General features: G+C 38.7%; 1 protein-coding gene across 3 annotated transcripts in view; it reads left to right on the top strand.

Moving 5' to 3' along the window:
- The window catches only part of Cert1 (ceramide transporter 1), a 104,963-nt gene extending 96,103 nt beyond the window's left edge, over positions 1 to 8,860 (top strand). For all 3 annotated transcript variants that reach the window (XM_017797307.2, XM_029561910.1, XM_029561911.1), the window contains 3 exons: positions 184 to 313; positions 1,336 to 1,472; positions 5,398 to 8,860. In XM_017797307.2, the coding sequence (XP_017652796.1) occupies positions 184 to 313; positions 1,336 to 1,463 (258 nt within the window). In that variant the 3' untranslated portion in view covers positions 1,464 to 1,472; positions 5,398 to 8,860. The remainder of the gene's footprint in view (positions 1 to 183; positions 314 to 1,335; positions 1,473 to 5,397) is intronic.
- Positions 8,861 to 17,473: the final 8,613 nt, after the last annotated feature.

Below are 17,473 nucleotides of genomic sequence, written 5' to 3'. Positions count from 1 at the left end.
CCTTGATTTAGCTCTGTTTACTACTTTGAGGGGCAGGGGAATCCTGGTATCAGTTTGACATATATTTATTGGTGATTATAAGATTTTACTGGGGACTTTATAATGGAGTTTTCACTAATATGGTAATAGGGCAACAGAAACTATTAAATATGGACTGTCTCTACAAACTGTCTGTTTTGACAGATGAACAATCGATGTGTCCGTGCCAAAATAAATGTTGCTATAATTTGTCAGACCTTGGTAAGCCCACCAGAGGGAAACCAGGAGATAAGCAGAGACAACATTCTATGCAAGATCACATATGTAGCTAATGGTATGTATTTGTTTTTGTGTTTTTTTTTAGTTAATAATGAGTTTTTAATTAGAAGTAGAAGGAACAGTGGGAAAAGAAATTGAGTTTTTATTAGGGTATTAGTTTTCTGAATGACTTCCCTGTCAGTCAGCCCTTTTAGTGGCTAGTGTCGCATTCATTTCATTTGCACTCAGTACTGGATAGCCCTTTCTGTCACTTGCTTTGGTTCCTTACTGCACCTGTTTTGTACCTGCAGTAGTCATTGCAAGCCTTTCCAAATTAGAAATTCAGACTTTTGATCTTTATTCAAGGCTTTAACTACTCAAATGTTTTTTAAAAATGTGTAAGTTACTATGTAGCTATAATAGAGATTGATGAACAAATCTACCTAAATCACCTTAAATGTTGCTATGCTGATCTTTGAATGTCATTTGGGGAGAATCAAGACTACTTTAGAAAAATAATACATTCTTTCTTTTTTTGTTTTGTTTTATTTGTTTGCTTGTCTGTTTTTTCGAGACGGTGTCACTATACCGTTCACTGGATTTGCCCCCACAGAGATCCACCTCCCATTGCCTCACAATTGCTGGGATTAAAGACATGTGACACCAAGCCCAGCTAATACATGATTTTTTATTTGCTATCTAATAATGTCTGATGGTTTAGTATTAGATAGTTCATAGTTGTAGCTTAATAAATGATAGCTGTTGTTGGGACTGGAGAGAGAGCTCGGCAGTTAAGAGCACTGACTGCTCTTGCAGAGGTCAGAGTTTGTTTCCCAGCACCCATGTTGTAGTTGGCAACCACTTGTAACTCCAGTTTCAGGAGATCCAATGTTCTCTCCTGTCCTACTTGGGCACTGCACAGTTCCAAATGCATTTATATACATGCAGGCAATACACTCACACATATAAAAACAATTTAAATAAATGGACTGCCAGCTATTCCAACATGAGTAGTTTTTGAAAAACAAAGGAATGAATAAGTGTTTCACACATAGAGAATTATATCCTAAGAAGATTCAATTTTCCTTTCTCTTACAGTGAACCCTGGAGGATGGGCACCAGCATCGGTGTTAAGAGCAGTGGCAAAGCGAGAATATCCTAAATTTCTAAAACGTTTTACTTCTTATGTCCAAGAAAAAACTGCAGGAAAACAAATTTTGTTTTAGTACTAACAGGTATGGAAGCTCTACTAACCTTAATGTCTAGCATGACTCTGCAGATACTAAAATTTAATTAATTATTGAAAGTACATGCTGAAATTGTTTTATGTTCTCAAGTAGAGGATTTTAGTCTGTAACCCTTAAAACTTGTTTCATTAGTTATTTTTGTACTAATTTTTAAAGAAATTTCAGCATTACAGATATACAGAATTTAAGAAATGCAAATTCCCTGTATTCTTGCCCAGAAAACTTTATTCTTGTGTATGTTCTAGACTTTTCCATGCACATATTAATCTATACTGAATGTTAAATACACACACACACACACACACACACACGCACGCACACACACACACACACACACACACACACACGTTACCAAGTGTGGTGATATGTGTCTATAATTCCAGTACTTGGGAGTCAGAGCCAGGAAGATCACAACGAGTTTGAAGCTGTCCTGGACTACCAAGTGAATTTCATGCCAGCCATGGCTACATAGCAAGTCCCTGTCTCAAAACATTACTGCCACCACCACTTCCAATCCCATAAAACAAACAAAAAAAAATCATAAAAACTGAGGTTGGCAGCATACAAGTGTAATCCCAGCTCTCAGGAGGTGGAAGCAGAAGGATCAGCAGTTCAAGGACAGCCTAGTCTACATAAAAAGTTCAGGTACAGCCTAGTCTACATAGCAAGTTCAAGGACAGCCTGAGCTGTATGAGACTTTTTCTAAAAAAAAAAAGATAAAAATATTTATTCTGTAGTTATTTACTTTTTTCAACGTGGTTTTTTTACTTAATAATAATCTTCACTTTATTTCTAAATAATTAAAACTGCCTCATTTGTTATGCAAGGAGCTAGAATCTTTTGGTTTTTTTTTTTAAATAAGTGGGTATATTTCAGAAGTCTTCCCCACTCATCCATTTTATCCACCCAGAAGTTATATATTTTTATAATGTATATTATATAGGCTATTATTTTTTTTAATCTTTATAGACTTTAATATCCAAATGAGAAAATACAAGTGTATTCCTTCTTACCCAATTTTTGTTGTAAGGAAAAGACCATACACTGTATACTATTCTGCACCAGTTTGACCCTTAGTTGAAGTTCTTTTCTCTATTAGTAAGGTACTCCCTCCTTTTGTTTATTTTGTATGAATGTACATAATTTATCTAGCCAGTTCTGCATCTGACATGTGCTGAGATTGTTTTCCGTCTTTCCTGGTAGTGTTGCAGTTATATCCATAGATCATTTGTCACTTCAAAGTTTCTATGTGTGGTAAATTACAGATGTAGCACTGCTGACCCTGCCTTGAGGGGTCATGCATTTATAATTTACATATTACCCTCCACAGAGGTTTATTAACTTACCATATTGGCAATATAATGGATTATATTGCCTTTTTCCAGATACGTTCTCATAAATATATAAAATAAAACTTACAGATCTTTCCCAACTTGGCAGACAAAATATAATTTTGTGTTTCTGGTGTTTTGAGTGAATTTGAACATGTTTTCTAATGTTCTCTATAGTATATCCTTTTTGTTTTGTTTTGTTTTGTTTTGTTTTGTTTTGTTGTTATGAGACAGAGTCTTACTATGTAGCCTTAGCTGGCCTGCAACTTACTTTGTAGAAAAGGTTGACCTCAAACAGAGATCTGTCTGCCTCTGCCTCCCCAAGTGCTGGGATTAAAGACATGCTCCACCACACCAAGCCTAGTGTATCTTTCTTTTTAAAAACCACATACATCTTAAAGGCTAAATTTGTTGTCAGATACTGACACAAAGGCAAGAGCATTAGTTACTCAAGTACTTAGCCTAGCCCTGAAATTTTTAAATACCCTGTGTTTTGGTCATACTTATTTGGATGATTAGTATTTTTAAATAAAGCCTGGCCATGGCCTAAATGTTCTAAAATGTTTGTTTCACCCTGACACAGATTAAACATCTGCCTTCCCTTCTCTTCATGTCAGCCTTGCTAAATGGGCTTCTCTCTTGAGATTTTATACTGAATTCCCTACCAAAGCAGCTTGAATATTCTGTCTAACAAAGCAGAACATATAACCTTGTATTAAAGAAAAGATACCAGGACATATACCATTGTATATGGAACATGCTCTCAACTATGTTTTTAAAAAGTTGCTTGTGTTTGGGTTATGCATGTATACATGTGTGTGCATGCTGTCACCTAAGTATGCATGTGCAGAGGGCAGAGGTCAATGATGTATGTCCTTGTTCTTCACCTTATTTTTTGAGCTAGGGTATTTCATTGAACCTGGAGCCCACCAATCTGGCTAAAGTGGCTAAGCAGTGAGCCCCAGGTATTATAGGCACCCGCTGCTGCGCCTAGCTTTTTACATGGGTACAGGAGATCCAAACCTAGGTTCTCATGTTTGCACAGCAAGCACTTTACTGACTGATCCATCATCCCAGCCCCTGAAAAGAATAATTTTTAAACATTTAAAATGAACCTGCTAGGATTTTAAGAGTGTTTACCTCAAGAATACTAGGTTTAGAGTAATGTTTGATTGACTGAATGTGTGTGCATGCTTACACTAATGTTCACTTTCCTTCTGTGGCTGTAGAAGGGAGAAGTCCTTTTTAGAAGCTGATCTTGTGGCTGGAGAGATGGTTCAGTGGTTAAGAACACTGGCTGCTCTTGCAGAAGACCCAGGTTCAGTTTCCAGAACCCACATGGCAGCTAACAACTATTTCTGTAACTCCTGCTCCAGGAGATCTCATGTCCTCTTGTGATCTGTGGGCATTGCACAACACAGGTGCACTTGCATACATGCAGGAAATACACTCACACACATAAAATAAAAATAGTAGTAAAATGTTTTTTAAGAAACTAATCTCTAAGAAAGGAAATAGTATTGTTTGTAGATAAATGTGTATACATACAGATACCTCTGAAAGACTTACTGGCCAGCCCTTGGCTCTGGCTCTTTCTAATCCAGTTTGAGCTTGTTACTGTCAGAAATCCAAATTCAAGCCTTAACATATAGTGAACATCTTTGTTAACCTTAAGTGGCTTCTTTTTCACAATGTTATGGGAGATTCATTTTTTTAAGTGAATCCTAGCATTGAAACCCTATGAAAACTAACACTTAATTTGAATATTGGAGAAATGATAACTCATGACATCATGGATATCATTTCTAGAGATATTCTGTGAAGAGTTGATAGCATCCAAAGATATTTAAAATAGTCAAAAGTCTTTGACAAGGGGTTTGAGCATATTTATTTCTTAAATAAGACAGACACCTCTCCTGTAACTTAGGTAGGATTTTCACATTAAAAAAAAATTTATGGCATAATTCTTTTATTTATTGTTTTTATTTTAATACTGCCTGCATATAGGTAGGTGCACTTGTATCAAACAGTGCACATGGAGGTCAGAAGAGGTGTCAGATCCCCTGGAACTGGAGTTACGGATGATTGTTAGCTGTCATGTGGGTGCTGGGAACCAAACCCAGGTCCTCTGCAAGGGCAGCCAGTGCTCTAACCACTAAACCATCTCTCCAACCCCTTTATGTTATAATACTTATTTGAGGCTGAGGGGAAGGAAATGCCAGTTTATAGGCTGATTCAACTCCAGAAACCTCTGGTCAATTTCCTCTTTCTTTCTTTCTTTCTTTCTTTCTTTCTTTCTTTCTTTCTTTCTTTCTTTCTTTCTTTCTTTCTTTCTTTCTTTCTTTCTTTCTTTCTTTCTTTCTTTCAAGAGATGCCTTTATGCCTTCCTTGCTAACGGGTTAAGTTTCAAATATGTGGAATTAACAGTTTTACATTCACCAGGGTAAAAATCCTTTAAAGATAAATTCTTAATACAAATTCTTTGTGCTCGATGAATGTGGAGGGTGGGAGGAATCTATTCTGGTATTCTTACAGCTTTTAGTAATGTATTGCTTAGGTTTGCTTTTTGTCTGTTCCTGCAGTGATTAAAGCAAGGCTGTGTGGCAATCCATATTGGAGAAAGAAAAGGAAAAAATCGAATGCTCTAAGCTGTAACACAATATATACAGCCTTGTCTGTGGCCCAAGGAGAAAGATGCACTAGTAAAGATGGATATCTAACACTAGCCATCGCTGCTAGATCTTCTCGCTCAGCGTGTAACTGTTAACACATGTAAAATTACATGTACATGGCTATATTTTTATTTGCTTGCTCCTAGAAGAGAAAAAAACAAACTTTGAATCACAACTAGAAATTGATGCTTTGATTTGGGGGAACTTTTTCAGAATTTTTTATTTACTGTGGTCCAGCCTAAGATCTTCAGTTGTATCAGGTTTTGTGCACAAAAGAAAAGCACAGAAGTTGAACGCACATGGGTCATGTGCTTTCTGTGCACCAAATGTTTAGATGGGGTTCTTTTTACAGGCCTACAGTCAAATCTGTGTCTAGAATTTTTTTGACTTTTTTGCTTTGTATAATCATAGAATTCATTGCTGCTGGTTTCTATAATGATTCATATTGTTGTATGTCTTACTAACCGAGGGCTGTTGATAACCTGTGATTTTTGCCTTTTCTATAGTCTTACTCCCATGAAGAACCTTGGTTCTGATGGAGAAAGAGTGAAAAGCTTTATTTCTCTCCCGGATGTCTTTATATTTTTATTATATATTTTAGTTGTGTAGTACATGCTACCAACTTTTTCAGTTTGTTACAAACACAGTTTGGTAATTCTTAAATTTGTTCTGCCTGCCTGCAGACAGAAACATCTGTACAACTCTTGTGGGTATAGAATACTTTCTAGTACAATGGTCAGGATAAAATGAGTATACTTTTCCTGAAATTTGTAAGAGAATATATGGTATTACTTGTTAAAGCAGATCAGACTGTTTGAATTTGACATTTGATTCAATATTTCTAGTATTCCTGAATTTGACATTTGATTGACTATTTCTAGTACTCCATAACAGATTATATGGTAGTTTTTCTAGCTTGGATCAGTTTAAAAGCTACATCACAAGATACACATAGAAAATCTGAGCAATGCTCCCATTTGCCTCTTGATCAGAAATTTCAACAGCAGTAAAAAAAGTTCCACACAATTCAAACTGCATTGCCTTCTTTAGTTGCTGTAAGAAACTAACATGTAAAGTACCTGTTTTAGTTGCAGTCCTTTGTGGAAAATGTTGAAGCATGGAGTTGAGGCAAGGAAATGGTACTCACTGCAGCTGAAATGACTGCCCACTTCAGGCTCCTCATTGTGTTTACACACGATGTACTTAATGTGAATCAGAGGCATTTTGTAGATGCTTTGCTGACTTGTTCATCTCTTTAGAATCACAAAAATCAGACCCGTTTTGTAAAGCAAAAAGTCATGTCATGTAAAACTGTCCTGTATATATTCCATACATGGAAATGGAGTCTAAATGGTAAATGCAAGCTGATAATTTAATGATGGGATTAGTCTGATCATGTGATATGCACAATCCTGGAAGTGAATTACTTGCATCAGATATAGTGATATTTATTATTCTGTACAGAGAGAAAAATACATATAAAACATATATCTTACTTTCATGCACGCAGTTTCACGCTCCATAAATCTTTTCTATTTTTTAATTTACCTGTCTCTAAATGATGTGCATGGAAAATGCCTTATTACAGAAAATGCTGTTCATATTTGATTATGTGGAAAAGTGCCTATATGGTGGTAATGCTAGTAAGGCAAATAAGACAAATTATCATGCCAGTTTACATCACCAGTTAACATTTTCTATTGTGACGTTTGGAAAAGAAAAGTTTATACCTCAAATGTGTATTTTCTTTTACAATCAGCTGTGGGGTTAGGTTGGGAGAACAGGAGGGTCTGGGAGGGATGGTGGTTTATTCACCATAGGCACTGGTGGGAATCTTCAAAAAAAAATTCTCTACACCCACTATAAATGTTTCTCTATTTGCATTTCTGGCAACTATCATGAACCCAGACAATTAACTTTCATAACTAAATTGAATAGCTTTATTTTACAAATATTTGCAAAGTTTACAAAGCAGTATCTAAATCAAATTATCATTAGTTGCGTTTGCACTAAATGTGGTGATACACTTTTGCAATTTATTTTGTAAATAAAATGATTACACTTAAAATATTTGTATTAAAAAAAGAAGACAAGAAAAGAAAAATAACTGCACTGGTACTTCATTGGAATTAACCTTGCCCAAACAGATTTAAAAGTGAGTTCAGAAATACGGAAGGAATTGAAAAAAGTCAAAGTTTGGAGGGGTACTTGCCTTTTAGACAATATTTGGTAGTGTGCATACTGAATATTCATGGTGTATTCTCATCCATGGGGAATTCTCTTAATCCAAGTGGAGGGAAGCCCTTTGCTCTCTATTCTACTCAAATATTTTCTGACACCTGAAAAATATTGGTGATGTTGGGGGTGTGTCCATTGAATGTACAGTGAGCAGGAGGATAGAATGGAGGACTCAGGATTTTGTGCTAGAGATTGTCACTGCAGTACTTGGTTTGGAATTGCTACAAGGGCAGCCAGACCAAAGAGGAAGATGTCTAAGAGGTATGAGGAGCCAAAGAAGGAAAAGGAAGAATGGCTTTCCCATCTGTTTGTTTTTATCAACTAATTCATACACCTATACAACATCAGTGTCAGTTGCTACTGTGAATTTTCGCTGGACTGAGCTGGTTTGCTTGTGAAATCGTGCAGGTTACCTTTAAGCTTATCGGTTTGTCCCTGCGAACACTTCACCAGTATTTAGTCTAGGCTATACAGATGACGCATTTGGATTGTTGTTGTTCATCTACAGACAAAAAACATAATCATTTAAAAAGTACCTTGGGAGTGTGTAGAGTGTAACTATAATAGCTTTATGATTCTGATGATTTTTTAAAATAATAAAAATGGATCTTCCATGTTACAGTCACAAAAATCAAAACCAGTATTTAAAAGTGGAAAAGTATTAAAAAAAATTATGGATAAATGTGCTTGCTTGATTTGTTTTCCTTAACCCCAAGATACTGTCCTAGGTAATTTTCCGGGTAGTTTAAAAAGTTTTCTTAAAATATTCCAATTCAGTAACCCTATTTGTAACCCCATTAGGGATCATGAAAATTTTGAGGTACAACCTAATTTTTTTTTTAAATAAATGAGAACAGAATGAGGTATATATCAGGTACATGGCGTGTAATAAAGGTAAATACTTTGTCAGTCTTTTGTCATATGTATTATATATATATATATATGTGTGTGTAATGGATTACAATTCTAAATAATTTTATTATGGATTATATTTAAAAAGTCTTATATGGTTGCTGGAGAGTGAAGCCATACACAGTTTCCTAAAATGGAAGCTCAGTGCCAGTGAATCCTACACATTTTAATTTGTATTCAGCTGCGTGCTCTTAGCCATAAATAAATAATTTCTCATGTACTTAAGTAAATGTGGTCAGCTCTGCTTGTTGCACTCAGAATTTGTGTCCTAGAACAGCCATCAAATGGGGCGTGTAGATTTGCAGTTCACACATTGACGTCTCTCTTCAATTGTATTGAAAGGCACTGAACATATTTTCTAGTGTTAGAGACATTCAAACCTGTAAATATAAGCCAACTACCTAATCTGGGATGCTGGAGGGAGAATTTGGCTGTTGAGTTGGATTTACTGATAAAAGTAGTATATTGTCCTCCTTGTATACAGTGTTTTTCAACAGCAAGTTTAGCTGTTGAAGTTTTTGTCTCAGACAACATTGGATTGTTATCCGCAAATGTGCAAATAGGTATGGTTCCACTAGCAATTTCAAATCAGGTTGCTTTTACGATATGTTCTAGGTTTGCCTGTCATTGTTTGAATTTGATTACAGCAGGATTCATTTGTATCCACTAACAATTTCTATGAACCTTCCACTTCTGTGTTCTTTGAATGACCTTATACAAATATAACAATAAGTTTATTCTATTTTTCTTCATGTTCATAGAATTAATATGATTTTTTTTTAGTAAAACAAATCTTAAAGAAGTTGTTAAAATATGGCCCACCTGAATTTTCTTGCCACCCAGTCTTTGTAAGGTCTGAATGAGGATTCTTCTCTTATGAATGTGCTGCAAACACTGCATGCTTTTCTGACTTCTCCCTACTCACCTGTTTTGTGAAGTGATGGTGATGGATAAAATCACTCCTGTCTTAAAACAGATTAGGAAACAGGCAGAGGTTGTCAGTCTACTGATTTACTAGAAGGTTTGGTGGTTTTTCCATTCAACTGTGAAATTTTAATGTCTATGTCTATAGAATATTTTTGATGAATTGGAAAGCGCTACATGCTTGAAAAGTAACACTTAAAATATTTTTTAAAATCGGGACTGGAGAGATGGCTCAGCAGTTAAGAGCACTGACTGCTCTTGCAGAGGACCTGGGTTTGATTTAAAATTTTTATTTGAGTGTTATGCCTGCATGTATGTAAGTGCACCTGTGTCATGCAGTGCCCATGGGAACCAGAAGAGGGCATCATATCCCCTGAAACTGGAGTTACAGATGGTTGTTAGCCACCATATGGGTGCTAGGAACTGGATCCGGGTCCTCTGTAAGAACAGCCAGTGCATTTAACCACCAAGCCATCTCTCTAGTACAAAAAGCAGCACTTTTAGGATATGGGGCTTAACCCTGTAGTTTGTTTGTTTGCTTTTATTTAATAACCACATAATTAGAAGAATCATTCCATTACAGCTTCAACATATTCGATAACAATTTCCAGAGCAAGGATACATCTCTCAAAAGTGCCTGTAAAATTTTAGGTTCACAGTTTACTTAATACAGTTATAAACTATTGGACTCAGTATAAACCCTGTAAGACAGAATCAAATGAGTTTTTAATCTTTAAAAAAGATCTCCATTTCATTTTAAAATATGCTGTTTCCTACAGAAAGACTCATTTTTAATGCTACTAACAGATGTTTGCACATACATCTCTAATCTCCATGTATCTGATTATTACTAGTCACAGTGGTTAACTCCGTGCTTCATTTTTAACTTCACAAAATCCTAAATTTATGTTTTTGTGCAAAATCCCATCAAATACAAGGGGCTGGAGAGATGGCTCAGGGGTTAAGAGCACTGCTTTTGCAGAGGACCCGGGTTTGATTCCCAGTAGCCACATGGTGGCTACGAACCATCCTTAACTCCAATTCCACGGTTCTCTGAAGCCCTCTCTGACCTCCGTGGCATTGCACAACACAGGTACATTCTCATACATGCAGGCTGTATGCTCATACACATAAAATAATAAAGTTTTAAAAATATGTAAAGCTTGATCACTATATTAGTTTCCTTATTGCCATGATAAAATGAAAGAAGCCATGTAAAGAAGGATTTCTGTGGTTCATGGTTATAGAGAATACAGTCTTATGACAGGCAGCATGGGCAGCAGGGCTTCCTCACATGGGCAGTTCAGGAAGAAGAGAAAGGAGAATCCTAGTGCTCAGCTCAGCTCACTTTCCTTTTTTTTCAATCTTGGACCACGGCCCATGGGATGGTAACTCCCATATTAGGATGGATCTTCCCCCATCAGTTAATCCTTCTAGAATAGGCCTCACAGAGACCCAAAGGTGTGCCTCAGTGATACCCAACCTGTTCCTAAATCCAATCAAGTTGACAGTCATCACAAGTCCATCTCTTGTCAACTTGACCTCATGTGTCACTTTTTTTTTTTCCCCCCTTTTTTGGTCTTTTTGAGACAGAGTTCCAGCTGGCCTGGAACTGGAACTCACTATGTAGACCAGGCTGTTTTGGAACTCAGAGAGATTCACCTGCCTCTGCCTCCCAAGTGGTTGAATTAAAGGCATGCGCCATCAAGCTCAGCCCAGACATGTCACTTTTAAACTAAATAATTCTTCCCTGTTTTACAAGTCCACCAACGCTGTGAAAATTGATAGCTCAAGTTTTTTTGTTTTTTTTTGTTTTGTTTTGTTTTGTTTTTTTTATGTTGGAGAGTAATTCCAGGGCCTTACACATACTAAGTACTCATCCCAAATCCCTAGTGATAATTCATTTAAAGACTATAATATGGGTGGGGCTGGCAAGCTGGGTCAGTGTGTAAAGGCACTTGCTGCCAGTCCTGATGACCTGAATTCAATCCCCATGACCCACATGGTAGAAAGAAAAAACTGACTTCTGAAAGTTGACATCTGACTTCACATGCATGCACACTGTGGATTTGCACATGCCTGTACATGTGCACACTATATATAACCAAAATTCTTTCCTATTTGGTACACTATAAATTTATGCTATTTAGATCCCCTCCCCTATCCACATCTCTATTGCCCATCCACAATATATATATATATCCTATAGAGTCTAGTTTGTTTCCCCAAATGTCCAGTGTGGGTCTATCCACTGGAGTCGGGCTAACCAGCCAAGAGTCCTATCCTTTAAAGAGTCTGTCTCTGCACCTCCGAGCATTCATCAGTTTCCTTAGGTGAGGTTGGTGTTTCTTAATCCACTTCTCCATGTCTATGCTGGGATTTTGTCTGGTTTGCGCTTGCATGGATCTTGTGCATGCTGTCACCATTGCTGTGAGTTCATATGAGTAACTGACCAGCTGTCTAGAAAACTGTCTCCTGGTGGTCATCTACCATCTCTAGCTCTTATGGTCTTTAAGCCCCCTCTTCCTCAATGATTCCTGAGCCTTGGGAGGCCGAAATTTGATATAAAATAGGTGTACTAGTCAAGGATAAGCACTCTACAGCCTCTTGTTCTCTGCACATTGGCCAGTTGTGGATTTCTGTGTTAAACATCTGCTGCATAAGGAAACTTCTCTGGTGAGAATTGAGAGATGCATTAATCTATATGAATATAGTAATAAATCATTGAGTCAGTTTAATATAACTAGTAGAAAGCTATTAATTCTCCCCTGTCTTGTGACCTGTCTAGCCTACAGTTCCTAAGCATGAGTTCAATGTCAGATGGGCTCCATCTTACAAAACAGTTCTTAAACCCAATCAAAGAGTGGTTAGTTACTTCCATAATATTTGTGCCCCTATTACATTAGTGAGCATATCTTGCCAGGCCAGTTATAGTTCACAGGATTCGCAGCTGGGTAGGGTTGATGATTATTTTTTTCCTTCTGGTAGCATGCATAGCACCTTCCAGCACTATGAAAGCTAACCAGCAGAAATGAGGCTCTTAAGTCAGCACCAGCATGATTTTTCCTTGTTTTTTCAACAGTTCATGTGTGTAGTGTCTTCAGCAGTAGGGTCTTACCATCCAATTCCAGTGGGTAACCAAGAGAAAGGAAGGGCAATGGCCAGTATTGCTTGAGGATCTATGGAACCCCTGTTCAGCATCTAGAGAGAGAGTTCATTCCTGGCATTGAAGTTTTTTTTTTTTTTTTTTTTTTTTTTTGTCATTAGCATGTGATGTCTAAGAGGGGCAATGTCCCCCTGTTAGAGGGTTACTCCTTTTAATCTTTTTTTCTCTCTGTGTTCCTCTATTCAATCTTGGCTGCCACAATCAGATGGAAAGTGTGAGGAAACTTTCTTGCATCTGTAATGGAAACCTTAGAAGCAGACAGTAACTGCGTCCAGTCTGTCAAATAGATTTAGTCTCTTTTATAATGTATATGCATATACTTTAAAAAGCTTCTATAGTGGTGTTTCCATATGGCTTTTTCTAAAGACTTTTAGTATTACTTGTAGCTCCCCTCCCATTCTCCACCTCATTTAACCCTTCCTATTTTATGGTAAGTGATCTTGACTTTTCTTTCCTGGTACTAATAGATTGGGGGGGGGGTGTATGTGTGTGATGTGTATACAGATGTACTACCCATGCTGGGATTACAGGTGTGGCTACCACACCCAGCTTTTTACATGGATGCAAGGTTCTGCTCAGATCCTTATACCTGCACAGCAAGCACTTTACGCACTGAGCCATCTCCCAGTCTGTTTCCTTATTTCTAAGTGAGTTTCCAAGTTTTTGGTCATTGTATATTTACTGAGAAGAGAAGGCCAGAGGTTGTCTGGCTTTCTCATTTTAGTATTAGACAAGTCATTTTAATGTGTCTTAAGTCTGTTGCGATTCTCAGTAAAGCCATACAAAGCTGTCTCTTATGGTTATATCTCAGGCTTGGGGAAAGAACAAGGTAATGTATTTTAAGTGCTTTGAAAATTGATGCACTGTGTAAATGTAAAACCAACTACAAATAGACACCAGATGGTATTTTTGGAGTGCTAGAGATACAAAGAAGAGCAGGGCACAGGAATGGTGACAACGATAACATTTGGGGGCTTGAGCAGATCGGAGTCCTGACTTGTCTAGGGCTTAGCATGACACCAGTATGTTGAGGGATATGTACACATCCAAGAAATCTCAGCACAAATTGATGCCCAGTTTTCTTTGGATTTGGCATAAGGCAGCTACTGTTCTTGGTTTTTGTTTTGAGACAGGGTCTTCCTGGCTCCCCTCATCTCACAAAGATCTGCCTACCTCTGCCTCCTAGGTGCTGGGATTAAAGGCATGCATCACCACGTCTAGCTGTTAAATGTTTTTACTTATAAATAAAATCTATGCAATGTCAGAAGTGGAGAGGGGAATCATGGTTTTTATAACTTATAAAGTGGAAATGACAGTCTCAATTAGGAGTTACCCAACGGTTTGCTCCAGTGTTTACACAGTATTAGCTAATTAAGGAAGAGCACAGAGCTGGAAAATGGGTGTAGAGGTGACCCCCCAGCCAGTGGTTTCTTTAGTTCCCCCTGCTGCTATCTAGTTATCCTGTAACAACCTGCCTTTTGCTAAATGTTTCACAGCACCATTGTCTCCAAAATGTCTTCACTCCCTGACTACAGGCTCTTGAAGCCATATTGAACTAGTTTGGCCTACCTTCGTCTCTCCAGCATGATGCTGCTTGGTCCTCTACAGATAATCATCTGCGCTAGAGGAATTTACTCCACCTTCTAAGGAAGTGCTCACCACCCCTCGTGGATACCCAAAACCTATGCCAGGATCTCACCTCTGACCTTAGTTATCCAGCCCCTTCAACGCTTCAGTTCTATGGCACATGTTTTCCTGCCAAGCATGGGTTAGTCTAGCAACCCTAAGTGGCTTGTAAGCCTCACAACACAGGACCCCACCATAGCAGTTTCAGTTGTGTATGCTGGAGGTAGTAGCCACGGGTAAAATAGGCTGTGAAGGGGGCAGATAAGGAATTAGTATAAAAGGCTTTTTTTTTTTTCATTTCAATAAGAGATAAATGGAGGAGAGAGGGAAGCTGTCCAGGGCTAACAATAAAACAGAGACTCCAAATCTTCTCTTCTAGGACCTAGGTTTTAGAAAGAAGCTAGGGATAGTAGCAGCTGAGCAAGGCATCAAAGGGACCAAAGATTTAGATTGCACAGATGCCTGGGCTGCAGAAGGGCAAGTTACAGTTAGCTAACTATGCAGCTGCAGAGCCAGCTCTATTAAGAATCCTGTGGTTCTTTGTCAAGTCCTATGCTGTGTCCTAAGAAGAACTATATATGAATACCACATTACCACTAGAAAAAATACATCATTTCCATTGTTTGAATGGCAAGATGATTCTGTAATATGGGTATGTGCATATTTATATATAAGGAAAAATTACAGCATTTTCTAAAATGTAGAGACCTAGACAGGCCCTAGAAGCCAGCTAACCACTGGCTCATTTTACAAAAGGAAGTAAGACAAGAGGTAATGAGTGAACTTTTGCAGCCTGTTAGCAGAGCAGAGTGAACTGGAGGTCTGGGTCCCCTGCTCCTCTAGCACAGCCTCTTCCCATTGTGAATCTCATTTGTTTGGCAACAATGCTAGCAATATTACTCTACCAGCCACTTAACATTGAGAACTTTTTTATGCAAGGTTACAACAGTAACAAGACCTTGTTCCAGAGAAAACAGGGCAAGAGTTACCACAAGAGTACAAAAGAAAACATCTGCAACTTGTATATATTTTGTTGGATTTGGTACTAGGAATTAAATCTAGTATTTTTTTTTCCCACATGCTAAGCAGTCACTATACCACTAAGCCTCTATTTGTATGTATTTTATCATTTTTATAACATATATAACAGTGTAATTCACCAAGAAACAAATTTATTGGAGATGTGTGCCTTATATTTTTTTTCCTGCTGGGGTGTTGAGGTTGGATTCTACTTTCTAGGTAAGCTCTGTCCCGGGAGTGTTAAAGATAAACCGGCTGGGGTTTAAAAAAAAACCCGCCCCCCCCCCCCCCCCCCCGCCCAAGAGCTTTCCATTTTCCAGGCTAGATCAGCAGGTCCAAGGATTGTGTGGTATGGGTAAGGAGCCATGGCTTGAGCTGGACAGGTGGGCAGCTGTTTGGTATAGAAGTATGCCTTGTTCTGTGTGCATGTATGTGTTGCATTTGAGTGTGAAGATACCTGCACATACATGCAAAAGAGCAGGACCTTGGGTGTCTTCCTCTATAGCTTTCCATCTTACTGCCTTGAGACAAGGTCTCACTGAACCTGAAGCTTGCTGTTTTTCTGGCTAGGCTGGCTGGCAAAGCAAACTCAGGATCTGCCTGCCTCTGTCCCCCAGGGCTGGGGTTCCAGGCACAAGCAGCCCTGCCCTGCTTCTGTGGATTCTGGAGATTTCATCTCAGGTCCTCATGCTTGCAAGGAGCATTTTCACCCACTCAGAGAACCCTGTCTTAATCTTGAGAAAGGTTTAATGTAAATTCTCGCAAATTAAGCTGTACACCAGAAGAAACTGAGGCCAGATGTGCACCAAAACTTGACAGTTCCTTGGAGACATCCTGTGAGAGGCCACAGCCTGAGTAGAGTAAATTGAGCAAGACGATTATCGTTGGTCATCTCAGTAAGCCTCACCGGTGAGCTTGGAAATGAGGTACTTCCATCAAATGTTACATGAGACTAATAGCTTTGTGACCAGACTGAGCTAGAACTGTTCCCTCAACTGCCTCCACACCCACCCACCCACCTCTCAAGCTGCCCCCCCCAGACACACCCCGCACACCTCTCAAGCTCTCTTTGCCATTTCTAGTTGAGTGACACCAAAGGAGTTTCATAGCCAGCACAGGCTAGATGGATTCCATTTTTGAATTATTTCCTGATTCTTCGCCAAGTTTCCTCAATAAGGCATAAGGCACCCGTATGTTTTGTTAGCAGCTGGCACAAGGCTTTCCCTGTTTTACCACCTTTGCCTTCTGGAGGCTTGTTTTGTGGGCTTCCTGCTCCAATTTCAGTCCTGGGAAGTTACAGTGCAAGAGTGCCGCTGGACACCTGGGACAATGATGGGACACAGATAGCAGTGCCTCTGTAATAGTTGGTATGTGTGCCCACATTTATTTGGTCCTTTGGGAGCAAGGACAGGGAACAAAGTGGCTGAAAGTGTTTCTCTGGACAGTTGGTCCACATGTAAAGATACCTTCGGTGTTGTTCAGACATCTCAGGGTGGATGTCTATGGAACACTGTTCAACAGCTGGCTAGCTGTTACATCACTCCAGGGTTAATTATAGCTATATGCCAGCATTTGGTTGCTCCATGCATGTTTTCTAACTTTGTGCTTCAGTGAACACAATTCTCCAATCCTAGACATTTTCCATAATACCAAGTACCTCATTCTGAAAACTCAGCCTTTCAGAGTAGTCGGAGCTGCTGCTGTAAGGTGGTCAGCTGCCTGGGTCCTGGCTCTATCCCAGACCAAGGGGATCAGAAAGCTTGGGGCCACGCATTGCAGTCTCTACATCCTGTTCTCCAGGAGTGACAATTCTGGAGAAAGGTGAGAAGGCATTTCCCATATTCTGCCTCCCAACTTCAGCTGTTAGAACCTGAACACTTCTCTCAGCCTTCAAACTATCTCAAAGAGAAAAGGGGGGTGCTCCATGTATACCACAGTGAAAACAGAACCTGTCAGTCTTAAAACATTTAAGTACTAAACAATTTATCTTCTCTTCCTTCCCTTCTACAAATGTTACTCAATCTTTAGGCTGACTGAGGAATGTTTACCAGTAAATTCTAGCCTGCCCACCACAGCATAGTGTGAGAGACAACTGAGTAG

Source organism: Nannospalax galili, unplaced genomic scaffold (assembly GCF_000622305.1).
Source record: "Nannospalax galili isolate Female #2095 unplaced genomic scaffold, S.galili_v1.0 scaffold1054, whole genome shotgun sequence".
Lineage (NCBI taxonomy): Eukaryota > Metazoa > Chordata > Mammalia > Rodentia > Spalacidae > Nannospalax > Nannospalax galili.
The sequence above is the reverse complement of the archived record's forward strand: the minus strand, read 5'-3'. Positions and strand labels throughout refer to the sequence as shown.